Source organism: Elaeis guineensis, chromosome 3, assembly GCF_000442705.2.
Source record: "Elaeis guineensis isolate ETL-2024a chromosome 3, EG11, whole genome shotgun sequence".
NCBI classification, from domain to species: domain Eukaryota; kingdom Viridiplantae; phylum Streptophyta; class Magnoliopsida; order Arecales; family Arecaceae; genus Elaeis; species Elaeis guineensis.
Window position 1 is genome coordinate 127,424,479 of NC_025995.2, and position 17,963 is coordinate 127,442,441.

The 17,963-nt window shown below is 40.7% G+C and overlaps 2 protein-coding genes across 2 annotated transcripts; both read left to right on the plus strand.

The window, feature by feature from the left end:
- The first annotated feature begins 254 nt into the window (after positions 1-254).
- On the plus strand, positions 255-2,049 carry LOC105040214 (UDP-glycosyltransferase 73E1-like). The gene has a single exon (XM_010916641.3). It carries the CDS (start codon positions 410-412, stop codon positions 1,907-1,909), a length of 1,500 nt encoding a protein of 499 aa, XP_010914943.1. The 5' UTR covers positions 255-409; the 3' UTR covers positions 1,910-2,049.
- A 9,696-nt stretch (positions 2,050-11,745) lies between these two features.
- LOC105040224 (UDP-glycosyltransferase 73C6-like) lies at positions 11,746-13,341 on the plus strand. The gene has a single exon (XM_010916648.4). The coding sequence runs from the start codon at positions 11,746-11,748 to the stop codon at positions 13,249-13,251; it is 1,506 nt and encodes a 501-aa protein (XP_010914950.2). The 3' UTR covers positions 13,252-13,341.
- The last annotated feature ends 4,622 nt before the right edge of the window (positions 13,342-17,963 follow it).

Sequence of the window (17,963 nt, forward strand, 5' to 3'; positions counted from 1 at the left end):
GGTGAGGTTTGGGACGGGATACGATGAGTTTAGTAATGTTCGGCGTGCTTGGGCTGCGGGCCCGGCACTCAGCTACAGGGAAGGTCACCGCCGGCAAATTCGGCTGCAAAACAAGTTAGCTCATGTAGGGGCTTACGTCATGATTTGAGGCTTGATCTAGAACCAGGGCAGGTAACATCTGGGATTCCCCCGACAATTTGGCTTTCTCGTATGACCATAAATAATAAACAACACCAGCGGCCGTGATTCTTTAAATCACGAGGAGTCCGAGGTTCCACGTAAGTACTGGCTCCTCTTTCTCTCTGCTTTCACGTCTGTTGCTTGCCTGCTAGCGTTGATTCCTTGATAGTTTCCACAACCACACGTCTGCGCTTTCGTTAGAGACCAGCGTCCGTTAACTCCGTTTGGGATGACCAACAAAGCTACCATGAATGGTCTCGGCAGTCACTTCGTCTTGGTCCCCCTGACAGCCCAAGGGCACATGATTCCCATGGTTGACTTGGCTCGTTTACTTGCGGAACGAGGTGCTCGTGTCAGCCTCATCACCAGCCCGGTGAACGCTGCACGAATCAAAGCCATCATCAACCAAGTGAAGGAATCTGGTCTCCCGATACACTTTGCCGAGCTCAAATTTCCCTGTGCCGAAGCTGGTCTACCGGACGGTTGCGAGAACGTGGATCTCCTCCCTTCACCAGACTACTACAAAACATTTTTCGAAGCCACCCACCATCTCCGGGAACCCCTAACCCGGTACCTGCGAGCACAACGGCCTCGTCCAACATGCATGATCGCGGATATGTGCAATCCATGGACGGCGGATGTCGCTCGAGAGCTTCGGATGCCACGGCTCATCTTTCACGGGCCTTCTTGCTTCTTCCTTCTATGCATCCATCTCATGGAGCAACATGGGATCTACGACCGCATAACCGATGATTTCGAGCCCGTCCTCGTGCCTGAGCTGCCACAACCTGTCGAGGTCAACAAAGCCCAGGCACCGGGCTTCTTCACCCCATCCGGGTGGGAAAAGCTTAGATCACAGGCTTTAGAAGCGGAGTCGACGGCGGATGGGGTGGTGATGAACACCTTTGATGATCTGGAGCATTCATATATCGAGCTCTACAGAAAGGTGATTGGTAAAGAGGTCTGGACTATCGGGCCATTGTGTCTCTACAACAAGGATCCTAACGACAAGGCTGCCAGAGGGAACAAGCCTGCTATTGACCACCACCGACTTCTAAGTTGGCTCGACTCGAGGAAGCCCAAGTCTGTGCTCTACGTTAGCTTCGGTAGCCTTGTGCGAACGCGCCCTTTGCAGCTCACTGAAATAGGGCGTGGTTTGGAGGCATCCAACCAGCCATTCATCTGGGTGATCAAGGACGTGGAAAGGACCTCAGAGGTCGACAAATGGTTGTCAGAGGGATTCGAGGAGAGGGTAAGCACAAGGGGTCTTGTAATTAAGGGGTGGGCGCCGCAGGTGGTCATCCTGTCGCACCCTGCCATCGGAGGATTTATGACACACTGCGGATGGAACTCGGTGTTGGAGGCCTTGTCCGCGGGCGTGCCAATGATAACATGGCCTTGTTTTGCAGACCAATTCCTCAACGAGAAGCTGCTTGTGGACGAGTTGGGCATTGGTGTGGCGGTTGGGGTGAAAGTGCCCTACTTCTGTCTCACGGAAGATAGTCCACCGGTAGCAAAGAGGGATGACATAGAGAAGGCGGTCTCTAGGTTGATGCACAAAGGGAAGGAGGGAGAAAAGAGAAGAAAAAGGGCCAAGGAGTTGGCTGGAAAGGCTGTGAGCACAATGGAAAGAGGAGGGCCTTCCATGGAGAACATAGCACGCTTGATTCAGTACGCTTCGAAGCACGGAAACAATGATTCTGATCAAGAAGAGGAGCACAACATGTAGATTTGTTCGTTAAAAGCTGGAGCAGATCGAATTGGGCAACCGTCCCCTGATCCAGGACCTGTATTGCTATTCTAATGAGGTGCCAGGATGGCTTTTTATAATATTATAATAAAAAAATAATTAAATAAATTAATGATAAATTTTAAATACTGCTTCATGAATATATTTATAAAAAATTATTTTACATAAATTAATTTTTCAATGATCATTAATATTTAAAATATATTAATTTTTAATAGAGAAAATTTTATTTTTTTTATTTAGTTCTAGATCTAAAAATTATCAGGACCGATCCTAAGTAAAAAAAAACTTTTAATGCATCAAAAATATATAATAATAATTTATTTTATATAACTTGATTTAGTCATTATTTTGGCGTGATCGGGATGGAGTTTTTGCGTAGATTTAGCCTACAATAAATGCTGTAAACTAAGCCAATGTAATAAATCCTGACGGTGGCATGTGATTTAACCGCTTCCCCGTTGCAATGAAATATTTACTTCTAGGTGCATTGAGCATCGGACACGTGGCTTTTAATTTTTAAGTTGGATTGATATGTACATCAGAGCCAATTGAAATCTCTTAAGAGGACGGATCAGCCATTAAACTTTGGAACTAAAGTAAGCAACAGTTTGTCTCAAACAAAGGAAGAAATCAGAGAAATCGAGTCTCACGTTTGACCTGGTCTCGTTCCCCAACAAAATTGGGTCATGATAAGAAACTAATGCCTGAAAGCACCGTGTGGCCGTGCATGCCATCAATCTACTATCATTGAAACCTGTGGATGTGATTGACTGCGTGAGTTACGCAGCTTATTACCACGGAATGTATTTTCTTCCCGAAACATCCGCACAATACCTCAATATACCACACATCAAGATCAGCTCTTTTAAATTTTTTTCTTAGATATACCAATAAGCACGTAGCAATCCAGCCACATAATCAAATATGCACCTCTATATCTCTATCTAGCAATACTATTGTACTGAACACAGATGACATCCTCAAGTACCCGTAAGTAATTCGATCCCTCAGATCAACTGCAATGCTCATGCGCACCTCCGTAACATAATATAGACTCTTCACAAGAGTGTCCTGCAGCTCAACACCTTTATGTCCACTCTAAGGCTTTGCCCCTCAAGCCAAGCACTGCACATCCCAAATGCCTTGATCCTCGACATACTCTCGTGCCATGATATAACCACTATACCACTGATTCGCAACCTACCAAGCTGTCCTTCAGTACTACATATACCAAATCCACACAGTATGACCATGCAACGTCACTACTATGCATGAGGCTCGAGCAAATCCATCTTTAGTGCCGTCCAGCTAAACTACTAAGCTGACACGTCCTGCAGCTCCTTGAAGCTACTGTTGTTCGTACACATCCGAATCTTCTTGGGTTCTACTATTCAAGCTTCCCCCATAAGCTTTTATGCCACGATCCCGGTCTTGCATCCTCGATATACCTTTTCTCCATGGCCATATCACTTGACAATATTCATGGTCTGCTCGTCCATCATTGTGCATTACCACGATCTCGGAAATACGTGACCATACCACCCAACATCTTAAGTCCATAGCATACTCGCAATGTGCACTGCCATGATATCGGCATCCAAGTCTGCCTCATCAAGTAAATATCTTCGACCAGTTGATAAATGCATCAAACTGTCCTCTCCTCAGCATGACCCTTTCGGTCATCCTTGATCCTTGGCCCAGCTCCAAGGCACATATTTCGATCGATATACCATAAGCCTTGCTTGTTCTCCACGACCGACTGATTCCTGTAGATCCCCGCAAGATATCACCTTGCGATGCTCACGAGACTTGCCTATTTGGATAGGCCACACCCTTGTCCGACTAATCTTCTATCGTCTCTTCACTTTGCTACAGAGATCAAGAACATATAGAATAGTCTGGACAAACCCCTCAAGGATAAAACCTCGAGATATCCCCTCCCTGCACAATGTTTCCAGCTTGTCCAACCAGCATTGCCCCGAATACCTCTACACTGGACCATTCAGGCGTGGCACCACTATGGCCCACACAATTGTGCCACGACGGACCTGTCTCCTACGCATCTGGGGGAGTTGAGTACGCGGCCAAAGCTCCACACCCCTCCTCAAGCCAAGAGGAATCCTTGAGTATCCATATATATCTTGGCAATCCACCACCATTCCAAATATCACGTGTCCCGAACCCCCTAATATCATGCCACGTCTATGCCGCTCCTTGGCGAACCATTGCTCCCTCACTACTACAGCAAGGCATCCCTCAAATTTCATCCAGAGAGTTCCAAACGATCGAGTAGCATTGTAAATTTTGACTATGCCAAATCCTTCGCAGCACTGTGCCACGCCTACAAAAGCACCCCCTACGATATTTCTGCAGATAAGCCCGTGACAATTCTCCCCCACACAAGCTATCGACGCCCTCGTTGACGTCCAAGCCACAACTTGAACATTAGTCACCACGACCAGCTTCCATTGCAGTCACTGTAAATATGGTTCCTCAAGTCAGAGACCCACAGTTTTAATGTCCTTGATCCTTTCTCCACCACTGAGAATCCATCATCCACACCACACTCTCTTCCATAAAATCATACTGCTACAAAACCCAATACCAACCTCTGCTTTTGTTCTCCTCCAATGGTCTCCTAACCTTCAATTATATGATATTCCTCAGACTCTTCCAAGGCTTAACTCTTGATTGTCCCAATCTGAGAGCGGCCACTGCATTCTCTAAGCTTACTATGATCCTCTGACCATCAACTTAACTAAAAGCTTTGTGGCACTCCTCGAACTCTTCCGAGGTTTTACTCTTGATTTTCTCAATCTAAAAGCTGCCATTGCCTCTACCAAAGCAAAATCTATTGCCAGTAACACAAAATGGCACTCCTTGGACTGTGTCCAAGGCCTAACTCCTGCCCATCTAAGTCTCAAAGCGGCCCATGATAGGAATCTTCTCTAGCAACTTGCCTCCAAACATCTGGTCTTGCAACATACCTACCTTGCGGTAATTCTGACCTTTTCAATTCAACACCAAGACTTCGGATCCTATCACATCGCACCGATGCCATATACTCACAAGTTGCCTTCGTAACTCTGTGCCATCCTATACCAATGCAGATCTATAAATGCTACCAAGTGGGACCTTGATATTCGATCAAGGCCACTTTTCACTTTGCTCGAGTGCCTTGACATTCCAGTCTTCACTCCGAGCTCCAATTATCTATCTTTACAGAACCATTTGTCCATGCTATTTTCTGCATCCCCAATGCAACTGCTTCTGTGTCTTGACTCCGAGTCTGTAATGCCAACACAAAGCTACCCCACTGACCTGCCTCACTCCTATGACTCTAGTGACTCGACACCCACTTGCATCGACATCAAGGCCTTATAATGCATCATAGCATGACCACCTCATGGCCAACCTATCCAACATTAAATAACCTTTGTGCTTCATCTCCTACATCCAGACATCACATGCCTGTGTAGCGAGAAGATACCTTCGGCTAAATATCTACTCTAGTATCTCGGCTTACCAACGCCTTCACCCTAAGAGCAGTTTCATTAAGTTTGATTGATATCTTAGGCCATTCAAGTGCTTCAGCTCTACAATTGTCCACACAAGAGATGGCTCTTTCCAATGTTCCTATATCTTAGTGCAACTGAGTCCCTTGACTCTCCAAGTGTTCACCTCAGCTTGCACGTTTTTAAAATTTGGGTGCTACATCCCTACACTTTAGATACACCCTAGTATCTCAGTCTATTTGCCCAACTCTGTTTCTTTGGAGATTCTAGTCTCTCGAGATGCTCTGCCTTGCAATTTTGCATGTAGCCTAAGTACTTTAGCATTTATGAGCACTCTTCACCCTGAATTTTTTTCCTCAGCTACGAACTGGTAGACTTTCACATTCACAGGCTTCCATCCACTAGTGCCATTAATGAGCAACCTTTATCTTTCAGCACTGAGCACATTGTGCTGCAACATGCTCCCCCACTTTGAGTCGTTGACACCCACAATGGACTCAGACATCTAGCTCCTCTGAATTTAGACTTCAAATTCTCATTGCTTTGGATACCTCTGTATGCACAACCAAAATATGCAACTTGATATCACACATACTAGAAGCTAACACCAAGCACAACGTCGACCATCGAATTAGCCAACCTGGCTCTGATACCAACTATCACGGGGTGTGTATTTTCTTATCCAAACACCCGTGCGATGCCTCGACATGCCACACATCGAGGCCAACCCTCTTGAGTTCTTTCCTTGGACGTACCAATAAGCACGTAGCAGTCCAGCCACATAGCCAAATATGCACCTCTATACCCCTGCCTAGCAACACTGTTGTACTGAACACAGATGACACCCTCAAGTGCCCGTAAGCAATCCGACCTCTCAGATAAACTGCAATGCTCATGCACACCTCCATGCCATAACATAGACTCTTCCTCAGAGTGCTCCGCAGCTCAACACCTCTGTGTCCACTCTAAGGCTCTACCCCTCAAGCCAAGCACTGCTCATCCCAGATGTCTTGATCCTCAACATACTCTCGTGCCATGATATAACAACTGTACCACTGATCCGCAACCCACCAAGCTGTCCTTCAGTACTACACGTACCAAATCCATATAGCACGACCATGCAATGCCACTACTATGCATGAGGCTCGAGCAAACCTACCTCTAGTGCCGCCTAGCTAAACTACCAAGCTAACACACTCTGCATCTCTTCGAAGCTACAGTTGATCGTACACATCCGAGTCCTCCTGGGTTCTACTATCCAAGCTTCCCCTACAAGCTCTTGTGCCACGATCTCGATCTTGCATTCTCAATATACCTTTCCATCCATGGCCATATCACTTGACAATATTCATGGCTTGCTCGCCCATTATCGTGCATTACCACGATCTTGGAAATGCGTGACCATACCACCCAACAACCTAGGTCTATAGCATACTCGCATAATGTGCACTACCACGATATCGGCATCCAAGTCTGTCCCATCAAGTAAATATCTTCGACCGGTTGATAAATGCATCAAACTGTCCTCTCCTCGGCATGACCCTCTTGGCCATCCTTGATCTTTGGCCCAGTTCCAAGGCACATATTCTGACCGATATACCATAAGTCTTACTTATTCTCCACGACCGATCGATTTCTGTGGATCCCTACAAGACATTATTTTGCGATGCTCACGAGATTTACCTGTTTGGGCAGGCCACACTCTTGCCTGACTAGGTCTCTATCGCCTCTTCGCTCCGCTACAGAGATTATGAATACATAGAGTAGTCTGGACAAATTTCTCAAAGATAAAACCTCGAGATATCCCCTCCCTATACAATGTGGCCAGCTCATCCAACTAACATTGCTCCGAATACCTCCACATGAGACTATTCGGACGTGGCACCATCATTGCCCACATAATTGTGCCACGGCGGACTCGTCTTCTACGGATCTGGAGAAGTCAGGTATGCGGCCAAAGCTCTGCGCGCCTCCTCAAACCAAGAGGAATCCTTAAGTATCCATATATATTTTGGCAGTCCACCACCATTCCAAATATCACGCATCCCGAGCCCCTCGATATCATGCCACGACTATGCCGCTCTTTGGCGAACCATTGCTCCTTTATTACCCCAGCAAGGCATCTCCTCAAATCTCACCTAGGGGACTCCAAATGATCTAGTAACATTGCAAATTTTGACCATGCCAAAACCTTTGCAGCATGGTGCCGCGCCCATGCCGGCACCCCCTGCGATATGCTTGCAGATAAGCTTGTGACAATATGCTCTAATTTCTCCAGCTTGACACTAAATCGACAAGCGTCCGACAATAGAGTCCGTTGCCAAATTTTTCTACCTATTAGGATAATAATAGTTCTAATATCAAAAAATCCGATAAGACTGACAAGGGCCTCTTTTGAACTACCTAAAAAAGATGTGGTTAATGACTATCGGGAAGACATCCAAACCCCTATCTGAGGTATCATTGTTATGGACAATGACTTGGCCCAACACGTGTGATATTATCCATTCTGGCATATGAATCTCATGATTTTATCCTTTAAAAAATACCTCACATAAAAAGGATGATCCCCTCCTCATAAGTACGAATCCCTCATGACTCACAACCGATGTGAAACTATTGGTGTCCTCCATATTATTAGAACTACAATAAAATCTATCCAGTTCACGGTGCCATAGACTAAATCCTTACATGTACCTTCCAATTCATCACGATCCACGTTTCAATCACAATCAACCATGGGTTACATTCACATCTAACTGACCGGATTGGGCACCCATCTATTATGAGTTTACTCCCACGGCACTGGAATGAGTGCAGTATGCGTTCCACAGCAACCTAAATTTAATATATATATATATATATATATATATATATATATATATATATATATATATATATATATATATATATAGAAAATGAGCACCACGAGCGCCTAGAACTGCGCATGCCGAGATTGCAGCTTTCCACTATCTTTTGTGAGCAACAACAGACTGAAGCTTTCGAAGGAGTTGTTTCCCAGATATGACAAATTCAACCAATGAAAACAAATAAGAACTGTGTGGTTTGCCCTATTTGCAAATCTATCAGACAACAACCATATTTGAGCAAAAAAATTGAGAATACGAAGCATCGTAGCTTGTCGAAATTCACCAACTGTTATTAAATAATTAGGATTGATTGGATTGATTATTCTTTGAAATATAACTTTGATTTTGCTTAGAACCTTCATGAGTATTCCTGTGATTTGACAAAGAATCAAAAAGATTATATCATGCACCAAAGACTGTGAGGGATGTTGATGGTATAGGTTTTAGCATAAGATTGCAACATAGGTTTAAAAGAGAGAAGCTGCCCAAACAGTTCATAAAAAATGATAGGTATATCCATGATAGACATGATGATAGAGATCAAAGCCATATTGAGGACTTGTTTCGATGACTGAGCCTAAAATCTTATGAGAATTATGAGTTTGGACGGATACAACCACCTAAATGAGGCATAAACTAATTTATCTTTATAAATATCTAAGGAACTATAGCAGTAGGCTAGTGTGAATCTTATAGAGAGACTGTAATGGTTCTCTGGGTATCTATAAAAATAAGTCTAACCTCATTTAGGTGATTGTACCATCTGAACTTATGTTTCTATGGAATTTTGAGCCGACTCATCCAAATAAACCCTAAAAAGGATAATTTGAAATTTTGCATCTGAAGCATACGAAAAAAAACACACACACACAATGCAATGAAAATAGCACATACGAAGGTAAAATCCAAAATTCAAGAAAACTAGAAAGAAATTTATAAAGAAACTAGAAAGAAATTTATAGAAGAAATCGATATTTTTGGAAGTCATGTTTAAAAGGAAATTTTCTAATTTTGTGTCCGATGCACAATGTAAGGAACATAAAACATAAAAGAAAAAAATTCAACCATTTCCATGTACAAAAACATACATTAAAGGAACAATTTTCTATTAACATAGAAATCTACCCACACACATATGAAATTCAATCATAGAAAAATTAGTTTATTAATATAAAAGAAAATTTATATAGATTATTTCCTTGCCTGCACAAATAAGGTTTTTTTGATTCATACACACAAAAAAGCACACAAAAGAAAAATTAGTTCTTTTATTGATTTGTATTCATAAAAGGCTAATTTTCCTTTTATGTTGCGCGCATGAATAAGGTTTTTTTTTTTATTAGTACACAAGGAAAAAGCATGTAAATAAAAATTAGTTCTTTTATTGATTCGAATGCATAAAATGACTAATTTTTCTTTTATATAGCCTGCATGAAGAAAATTTTTTTTTATAATTAATATACAAGAAAACAACATACAAAATGAAAATTAGTTCTTTTATTGATGCGCATACATAAAAAGACTAATTTTCTTTTTATATTGCCCGCATGAATAAGATTTTATTTTTTATTATTAGCACACAAGAAAATAGCACATAAAATGAAAATTAGTTGTTTTATTGATTCATATGCATTAAAAAAAACTAAATTTCCTTTTATATTGCCCGAATGAATAAAGGATTTTTTTAATTGGTACATAAGAAAACAGCACACAAAATGAAATTTAGTTCTTTTATTAATTTATATGCGTAAAAGGACTAATTTTTCTTTTATGTTGCTTGCACAAATAAGATTTTCTTTGTTAGTACACAAGAAAATAGTACATAAAATGAAAATTATTTCTTTTGTTGATTCATATGCATAAAAAGACTTTTCTTCCTTTTATCTTGCCCTCAAGAATAAGTTTTTTTTTTTTTTTTTTCACTGGTACACAAGAAAACAATACACAAAACGAAAATTAATTTTGTTATCGATTCATATGCATAAAAAGACTAATTTTCCTTTTATGTTGCCCATATGAATAAGATTTTTTTAATTAATAAACAAGAAAACAGTATACAAAACGAAAATCAGTTCTTTTAATTTATTGATTCATATGCATAAAAAGACTAATTTCCTTTTATATTGCATGCATGAATGAGGATTTTTTTATTAGCACACAAGAAAGTAGCACACAAAACAAAAATTAGTTCTTTTATTAATTTGTATATATAAAAGGAATAATTTTCCTTTTATGTTTCCCGCACAAATAAGATTTTCTTTATTAGTACACAAGAAAATAGTATGCAGAACAAAAATGAGTTCTTTTATTGATTCGTATGCATAAAAAGACTTATTTTCCTTTTATGTTGCCCTTATGAATTAGGGTTTTTTTTTTTCACTAGTACAGAAGAGAACATCACACAAAACAAAAATTAGTTCTTTTATTGATTTGTATGTATAAAAAACTATTTTTTTTTTTTTTTATGTTGCATGCATGATAAGATTTTTTTTTTTTTTATCAATACACAAGAAAACAGCATACAGTATAAAAATTAGATCTTTTATTGATTCATATGCATAAAAAGACTAATTTTTCTTTTATGTTGCCTTCATGAATAAGATATTTTTTTTATTAGTATATAAGAAAAAAGCACACAAAACAAAAATTAATTCTTTTATTGATTCTTATGCATAAAAAGCCTAATTTTTTTTTTTATATTGCCAGCATGAATAAGATTTTTTTTAATAGTATATAAGAAAACAATACATGCACAAAATGGAATTTAGTTCTTTTATTGATTCGTATATATAAAAAGACTAATTTTTCTTTGATATTGCCCGCATGAATAAGATTTTCTTTATTACTATACAAGAAAACGGTTACAAAACGAACATTAGTTCTTTTATTGATTGGTATGTATAAAAGGACCAATTTTTCTTTTATGTTGCTCACATGAATAAAGCTTTTTTTCACTAGCATACAAGAAAACAACACAAAAAATGAAAATTAGTTAAGTATTGCATTTTGTATGCTGTTATTTGTTTCCTTCATCATAAAAAGATAACTAACATGATTTACTTCATTGTATGCTTTTATTTATTTCCGTCATCACAAGGAGAAGTATATCGTGGTTGCTTTTCTTGTATGCCGTTATTTATTTTCTAGATGATATGGAGATCTATGTCATAATTTATTTTTAGGTAGGCTAATATTTCTTTCCTTGAGAATAAAAGCATATCTCGTGGAATTAGTATGTATAATTGGTAGAGAGAATTTGCCGGTGCCGTTGGATGATGCGCTATCACATATAAATACTGGCTCCTCTCACAAGTTTTTTTTTTCTCATCTATAGCCTGTCAGCATTGATTCCTCGATCGATAGTTTCCACAACTACATCTCTGCTTTTTCATTAGAGATTTGCGTCCGTTTACTCGAGTCATTTAGAATGAGCAACCAAGCTACCTTGAGTGGTCTCAGCTGTCGCAAGCCTCACTTCATCTTGGTCCCCCTGGCAGCCCAAGGGCACATAATTCCCATGGTCGACTTGGCTCGTTTACTTGCGGAACGAGGTGCCCGTGTCAGCCTGGTCACCTCCCCAGTGAACGCTGCTCGAAACAAGGGCATCATCAACCGAGTCATGGAATCTGGTCTTCCAGTCCACTTTGTGGAGCTCCAATTTCCTTGTATCGAAGCTGGTCTTCCGGAGGGTTGCGAGAATATGGATCTCCTCCCTTCAAACGACCATCTGAAGACATTTTTCGACGCCCTGAGCCTGCTTCGAGAACCACTTGCCCGATACGTGCAAGCACAACGGCCCCGCCCAACATGCATGATCACCGACTCGAGCTGCCCGTGGGCCGCGGATGTCGCTCGCGAGCTTGGAATGCCACGGTTCATCTTTCACGGGCCCTCTTGCTTTGTCATGGTGTCCTTCATTCTCATGCAGCTACACGGGATCTACGACCGCATAACCGACGATTTTGAGCCCATCCTCATACCTGGGCTGCCGCAACCAATCGAGGTCACCAAAGCCCAGGCACCAGGCTTCTTTAATTTGCCAGGGTGGGAAAGGCTTCGATCGGAGGTTCTACAAGCGGAGTTGACGGCCGATGGGGTGGTGATGAACACTTTTGATGATCTAGAGCATTCATTTATCGAGCTTTACAAGAAGGTGACAGGAAAGAATGTCTGCGCTGTCGGTCCATTGTCTCTCTGCAACAAGGATCTTGATGACAAGGCTGGGAGAGGGGACAAGTCTTCTATTGACCACCGTAGAGTTCAAAGTTGGCTCGACTCGAGGAAACCCAAGTCTGTGCTCTACGTCAACTTTGGTAGCATTGCACGGTTGCGTCCTTGCCAACTCATTGAAATAGGGTGTGGTTTGGAGGCATCCAACCAGCCCTTCATCTGGGTGATCAAGGACGTGGAGAAGACGCCGGAGGTGGACAAATGGTTGTCGGAGGGATTCGAGGAGAGGGTAAGCACGAGGGGCCTTGCGATTAAGGGGTGGGCGCCGCAGATGGTCATCCTGTCGCACCCTGCTATCGGAGGATTTATCACACACTGCGGATGGAATTCGACGCTGGAGGCCGTGTCCGTAGGCGTGCCGATGATAACATGGCCTTATTTTGCGGACCAATTCCTCAATGAGAAGCTGATTGTGGATGTGCTGGGCATTGGCGTGGCGATTGGGGTGAAACTGCCCATCTTCTATTTCAGTGAAGATGGTCCACCGGCAGCGAAGAGGGACGATATAGAGAGGGCAATCTCCAGGTTGATGGACAACGGAGAGGAAGGAGAAGAGAGAAGAAAGAGGGCCAAGGAGCTGGCTGAAAAGGCTGTGAGGGCAATGGAAGGAGGAGGCTCATCCACAGAGAACATTGCATACTTGATTCGTTACGCCTTGGAGCATGGAAAGAAGGATTCGGAAGAAGAGGAACACAATGCGTAGATTCGTTCATTACAGGGAAGCCTGAAATTAAATGTATCGAAAATATGCAATAGTAATTTATTTTTCAATAAACCGACCTGGTCTTCATTTTGGTGCCGTTTAGGCTTAGCGGTGTCTCAACTAATACTGCTCATCACCAGACATGTGGCTTCTCATTTTTAAGCTGGATTCACATGTACATCAGAACCTATTGAAATCCTTTAAGAGGACGGATCAGCCTTCAATCTTCGGAACTAAATTAAGCAACAGTTTTTCTCAAACAAATCAGAGAAATCAATTCTCATGTTTGACCTAGTCTAGGTCTCCGACAAAACTGGGTCATGTAGACACCTAATCGAGAAGCGTCCAAGTCCAACAATAGAGTTTTAGCCAGATCTTTCTACCCATAGCGATATTAATGGTTCTAATAGCAAAGAATCTCATAAGACTGACAAAGTCATCTTTTGAACTAGCTGGAAAGGGTCTGGCATTTAATGACCACCACGAAGACACTCAAACTTTAGGCCCGCATAGTTCATGGAGTTGCAGACAAAACCCTCACATGGGACCTGGACCTCTCAATTGGTCACTGTCCACATTTCAATCACAGACCACCGTTCACACCAGAGTGACCGGTTTGGGCACCCATCCATTTTTTTTTTTTTTTTAGGATAAGGGATTGGGCACCCATATTTTATGAGTTCTCTCCAAAAGCACTGGAATCAATGTACTGAATCAAGCGAGTTTGATACATCCATAAAACTTGCATATGTGCGTGTTGGCATTAGATTCCTATTCCTTTCACCTCAAGGAGTACTGGGAATATGTGATTATATATATATATATATATATATATATATATATATATATGCGCGCGCGTGCGCGTGGAGAACTATTGCATACACCAGGTCATATATATGTGTGTGTAGAAACTATTGCATGCATCAGATCCAAGCGAACCAAGGCAAATCCCGGAGCATATGCACGATGAATCGCGCACGATCGGGAATTGGTGCAATACAAGTGGTGGCGTGGCGTGTTGTACACCGTGGGATTTGACGCCGCCCAACTGCACCAGGTGCATGCAATACGGAGGCATGTGTGCGTATGTGTGTGATTCTTGTTCCTTTAATCCCAAGGAGTACCGGAAATATACCTGATTAAAGCATGAATTTTATAAATCCTATTACTTTAAGGGAGTGCTTGATTCATGATGAAAATTGAAATTAAAATAAAAATTAAAATAATTTAAAATTAAAATCAAAATAATTAAATTTGAGTTCTATGTAGATTGGATTATTCTCATTTCATTTCGAAATCAGAATCAGAATGGGACTCTTCTTAACCAAACGATTGGAATAGACGTCATCCATTTCCATTCCAATTCTAGACTCCCACTCCCTCCAACCAAGCATCCCCTTAATTCTATACTAATATTTACCTTTTGATGAAAATTTTTGTAAATTTGCTCCACCTCAAGTAAATAACTATTTTTATTATATATTTTACTTAATTATTATATATATTTTATATGAAGTAAATATTTTATCATATATATTTTTCATTATAGGATTTTGATGCTTCCAACAACCGTAGAGTTGATAATGATGATGAAGATATCAACCACTGATGGACCTTAGCTTTTTTTTTTTTTTTTGAGCTTCAAATCTGATTACATTTATCCTTTTAAAATTTTTTGAGCTATAATGGACATTAATTATGTTTGACATTATATATATTACTCATTTTCATATATGATATAAGTTTTACCCTCGCTCACTAGAGAGAGGGTATAGTCAAGAGGGTCGAGAACAAAAGCACGGGCTCACAGTATGTTGAACGGACGTAGGGTCAACTCGGGCCAGACGAAAAGGTCGGCCAGTGATGTCCGATGGTAGCAAAAAAATCTACGAGAAAAACTTTCACCGAAGATGGCTCCGATAAAGACCCTCCAATGCTCAAGTCAGTTTTTAGCTCAACAAGTAAAGAAGCGAGTGAGGCAGAGTTTCGAACTCTGAGTACTTGAGTGTGCATACCTCCTGAGGATCCCATCTTACCTCCATTTATAGAGAGAGCGGGATGAAGAACGAAAGGATGAGAGAGTATTCCGATAACGTCCAATCATATGAAGCCGTATAGAGGCATCTTTAAATGGCCCTATCAGCAAGCATGCCTTTTGTCCGGTGCGCCACTGATCGCAGCGGAGGGTTATATCACGCACATGTAGGATAATTAATATCTTTGTGGTATCCTATCACGATGTGCGGCAGACCGCTTAGGGTATGACCTCAAGATGATGCGACTTAATGTGACTCGATAGGACTGCATGACGGCCACACTTAATCGTCGGCTATTTGGCCGATGTCGATATCTAGGTCGGCCACTAATCGAAGCAAGATGAAAGAGATTAGAAGCAGTCCGAGGTTAGTACCCCTCGTGCAAGCAGTCCTAAGCTCGCCAAGTAGGATTGAAGAGTCAGGTCAGAAGATGATCGATCTAAAGTATTAGGCATCGTAGGCAGCTGAAGAACCCGATCTCCAAATCAGGGCTGTCATGACAAGCAAGTATGTTAGTTTCTCACCAATGCCACTGGAGAAAAAGGCCGATCGTTGGCCAATGTAGTCTTTAACTTGGATAATATTGCCATGTCCAAGTGATATTGAGGTCAAACTTTTACCGACCTCAGCTTTCAAACGACGTCGGCCTCCCGATGAAACCGACTTCTTGGGGACCACAGTCTTCTGATGAGGTTGGCCCTCTGGTGCCCCCCACTTTGCATCGAGACCGACTTTATGATGATCTTCACAATCCGGCTCCACATTGATAGCTTCACGTCGGTATTCTTCCAATGGCATCGGCTTTTATCGAGCTAGGCCTCCGATTTAAGTCGGTTGAATGAGGTCGGTTAAGTGACGAGAATCTATCCCAACACTTGTCCCCCAACCCCTGAATCCGATTACATAGTCTTCGTTGGACGAAAGGAGTTAATCGATGTGTGGATCCGAGTTGCTTTTTCTGATGACCATCTTCGGAAGCCGCGCACAATGGACTTATTATTTTGGGGTGTGGGTCACCATTCTGTGGAGCATCTCATCAAGTTCAAAACATGGTGGTTGAGGCGGAGCATGGTCATATCTCTACTTTATTTCGAACCAATTAGCTGATCTTTGGTCAATCAGGGACAAGCTGACTAACCATAACTTTTTTCACCGGGTCTGCGTCGCAAACTATAGCTTATACTCCAGTGGTCCTTCGATCATAGCTGGTATGCTAATAATTGTCAGACTCCATGACTCCATTAAATGAGTACTAGTCGAATAACATCGGATTTCACCTAGGCCTGCACCGTGAATCGTAGCTTATACTACAGCGGCCCTTCAGTCTTAGCTAGCACGCTAATAGTCACCAGACTCTACGGCTCCACTAAATGGGTACTAGCCGAATAACATCTGATTTCATCTGGATCTGCACCACAAACTATAGCTTATATTGCAGTGGCCCTTTGGTCTTAGCTAGCATGCTAACAGTCTCCAGACTTCATGATTTCGTTAAATGGATATTAGCTGAATAATGTTGGACTTCGTTTGGGTCTGCACCGCAATCCATAGCTTATACTCCAGCAGTCCTTTGGCCTCAGCTGGCACGCTAACAATCGTCAGACTCCACGACTTTGTTAAGTGACAAGGATCTACCCCAACAGATTCTTTCTAAAGCATAATAATGTGGATAGCTCTATCAACCTATTTGAACATTGAATTGATGCTTTCATCCACTACAACAGAACATGATATTAGCAATGCAAAAAATTCATCGTTAATAATGATTTTTTATCGATAATAGTTATTAACGATGAAATTTAGTCATTAATATTTAATCGTAAATAATGATATCGTTGATAATTTTTTACAATAGAAAAAAATTTCATAACTAATAATTGGATATTACCAACAAAAATTTTTCATCGTTAAAAAAAATTTTAAAAATTATTTACGATGAAAACTTTTAATCATAAAAAAGAGTAATTTGTGATGAAATATTACGTTACTAATAAAAAATAATTATTTACGATAAAATTTTTAAAAAATAATTTTTTATTAAAAATTTTTATAAAATTTAAATTTAAAAAAAATATTAACGACGTAAATTTTTCATCGTAAATATGATAATTTTTGACATAAATTTTCTTCACTAATAAATTATCAATAATTTATGATAAAAGTATTTTCATCATTATTAATTTAATATAAAATTTTAATATCTTAAAAATTATTTATGATCAATTTTTTCATCAAAAATATTTTTTTGTGACCAATCTTTCATCAGAAATAATTCTGTCGCTAAAAATTTACATATATATTTTTTTTAATTATAAATATATATTTTTAATTTATATTTATAATATTTTTTATAAATTAAAAATAAAAAATTTATATAATAAATTTAAAAATAAATTTTATCATTTTGTTATATTAAATTAAAATTATAAGAGATCTAAAATAAAAATAAAAAGCTACATAAAGAGGTCGTCAAGTGTCGGCATCTGCGGAAGGAGAACGAGCTGGAGGAGAGCACTCGAAAGAGATCGGACCGACCTGCTACTGCCTTATTAGCTGCGTCATCTGCTCCATCTATACTATCCGCTCCATCATCCGCTCCATCATCTGGATCTGGAGCAGTTGGTACTCATTGATGCATGTGGATAACTCATCAGCTCATTCCTCAGTCCGCTGTCG

Coding starts and splice junctions, on each gene's coding strand:
- LOC105040224 (XM_010916648.4), top strand. CDS start 11,746: ATGAGCAACCAAGCTACCTTGAGTGGTCTCAGCTGTCGCAAGCCTCAC.
- LOC105040214 (XM_010916641.3), top strand. CDS start 410: ATGACCAACAAAGCTACCATGAATGGTCTCGGCAGTCACTTCGTCTTG.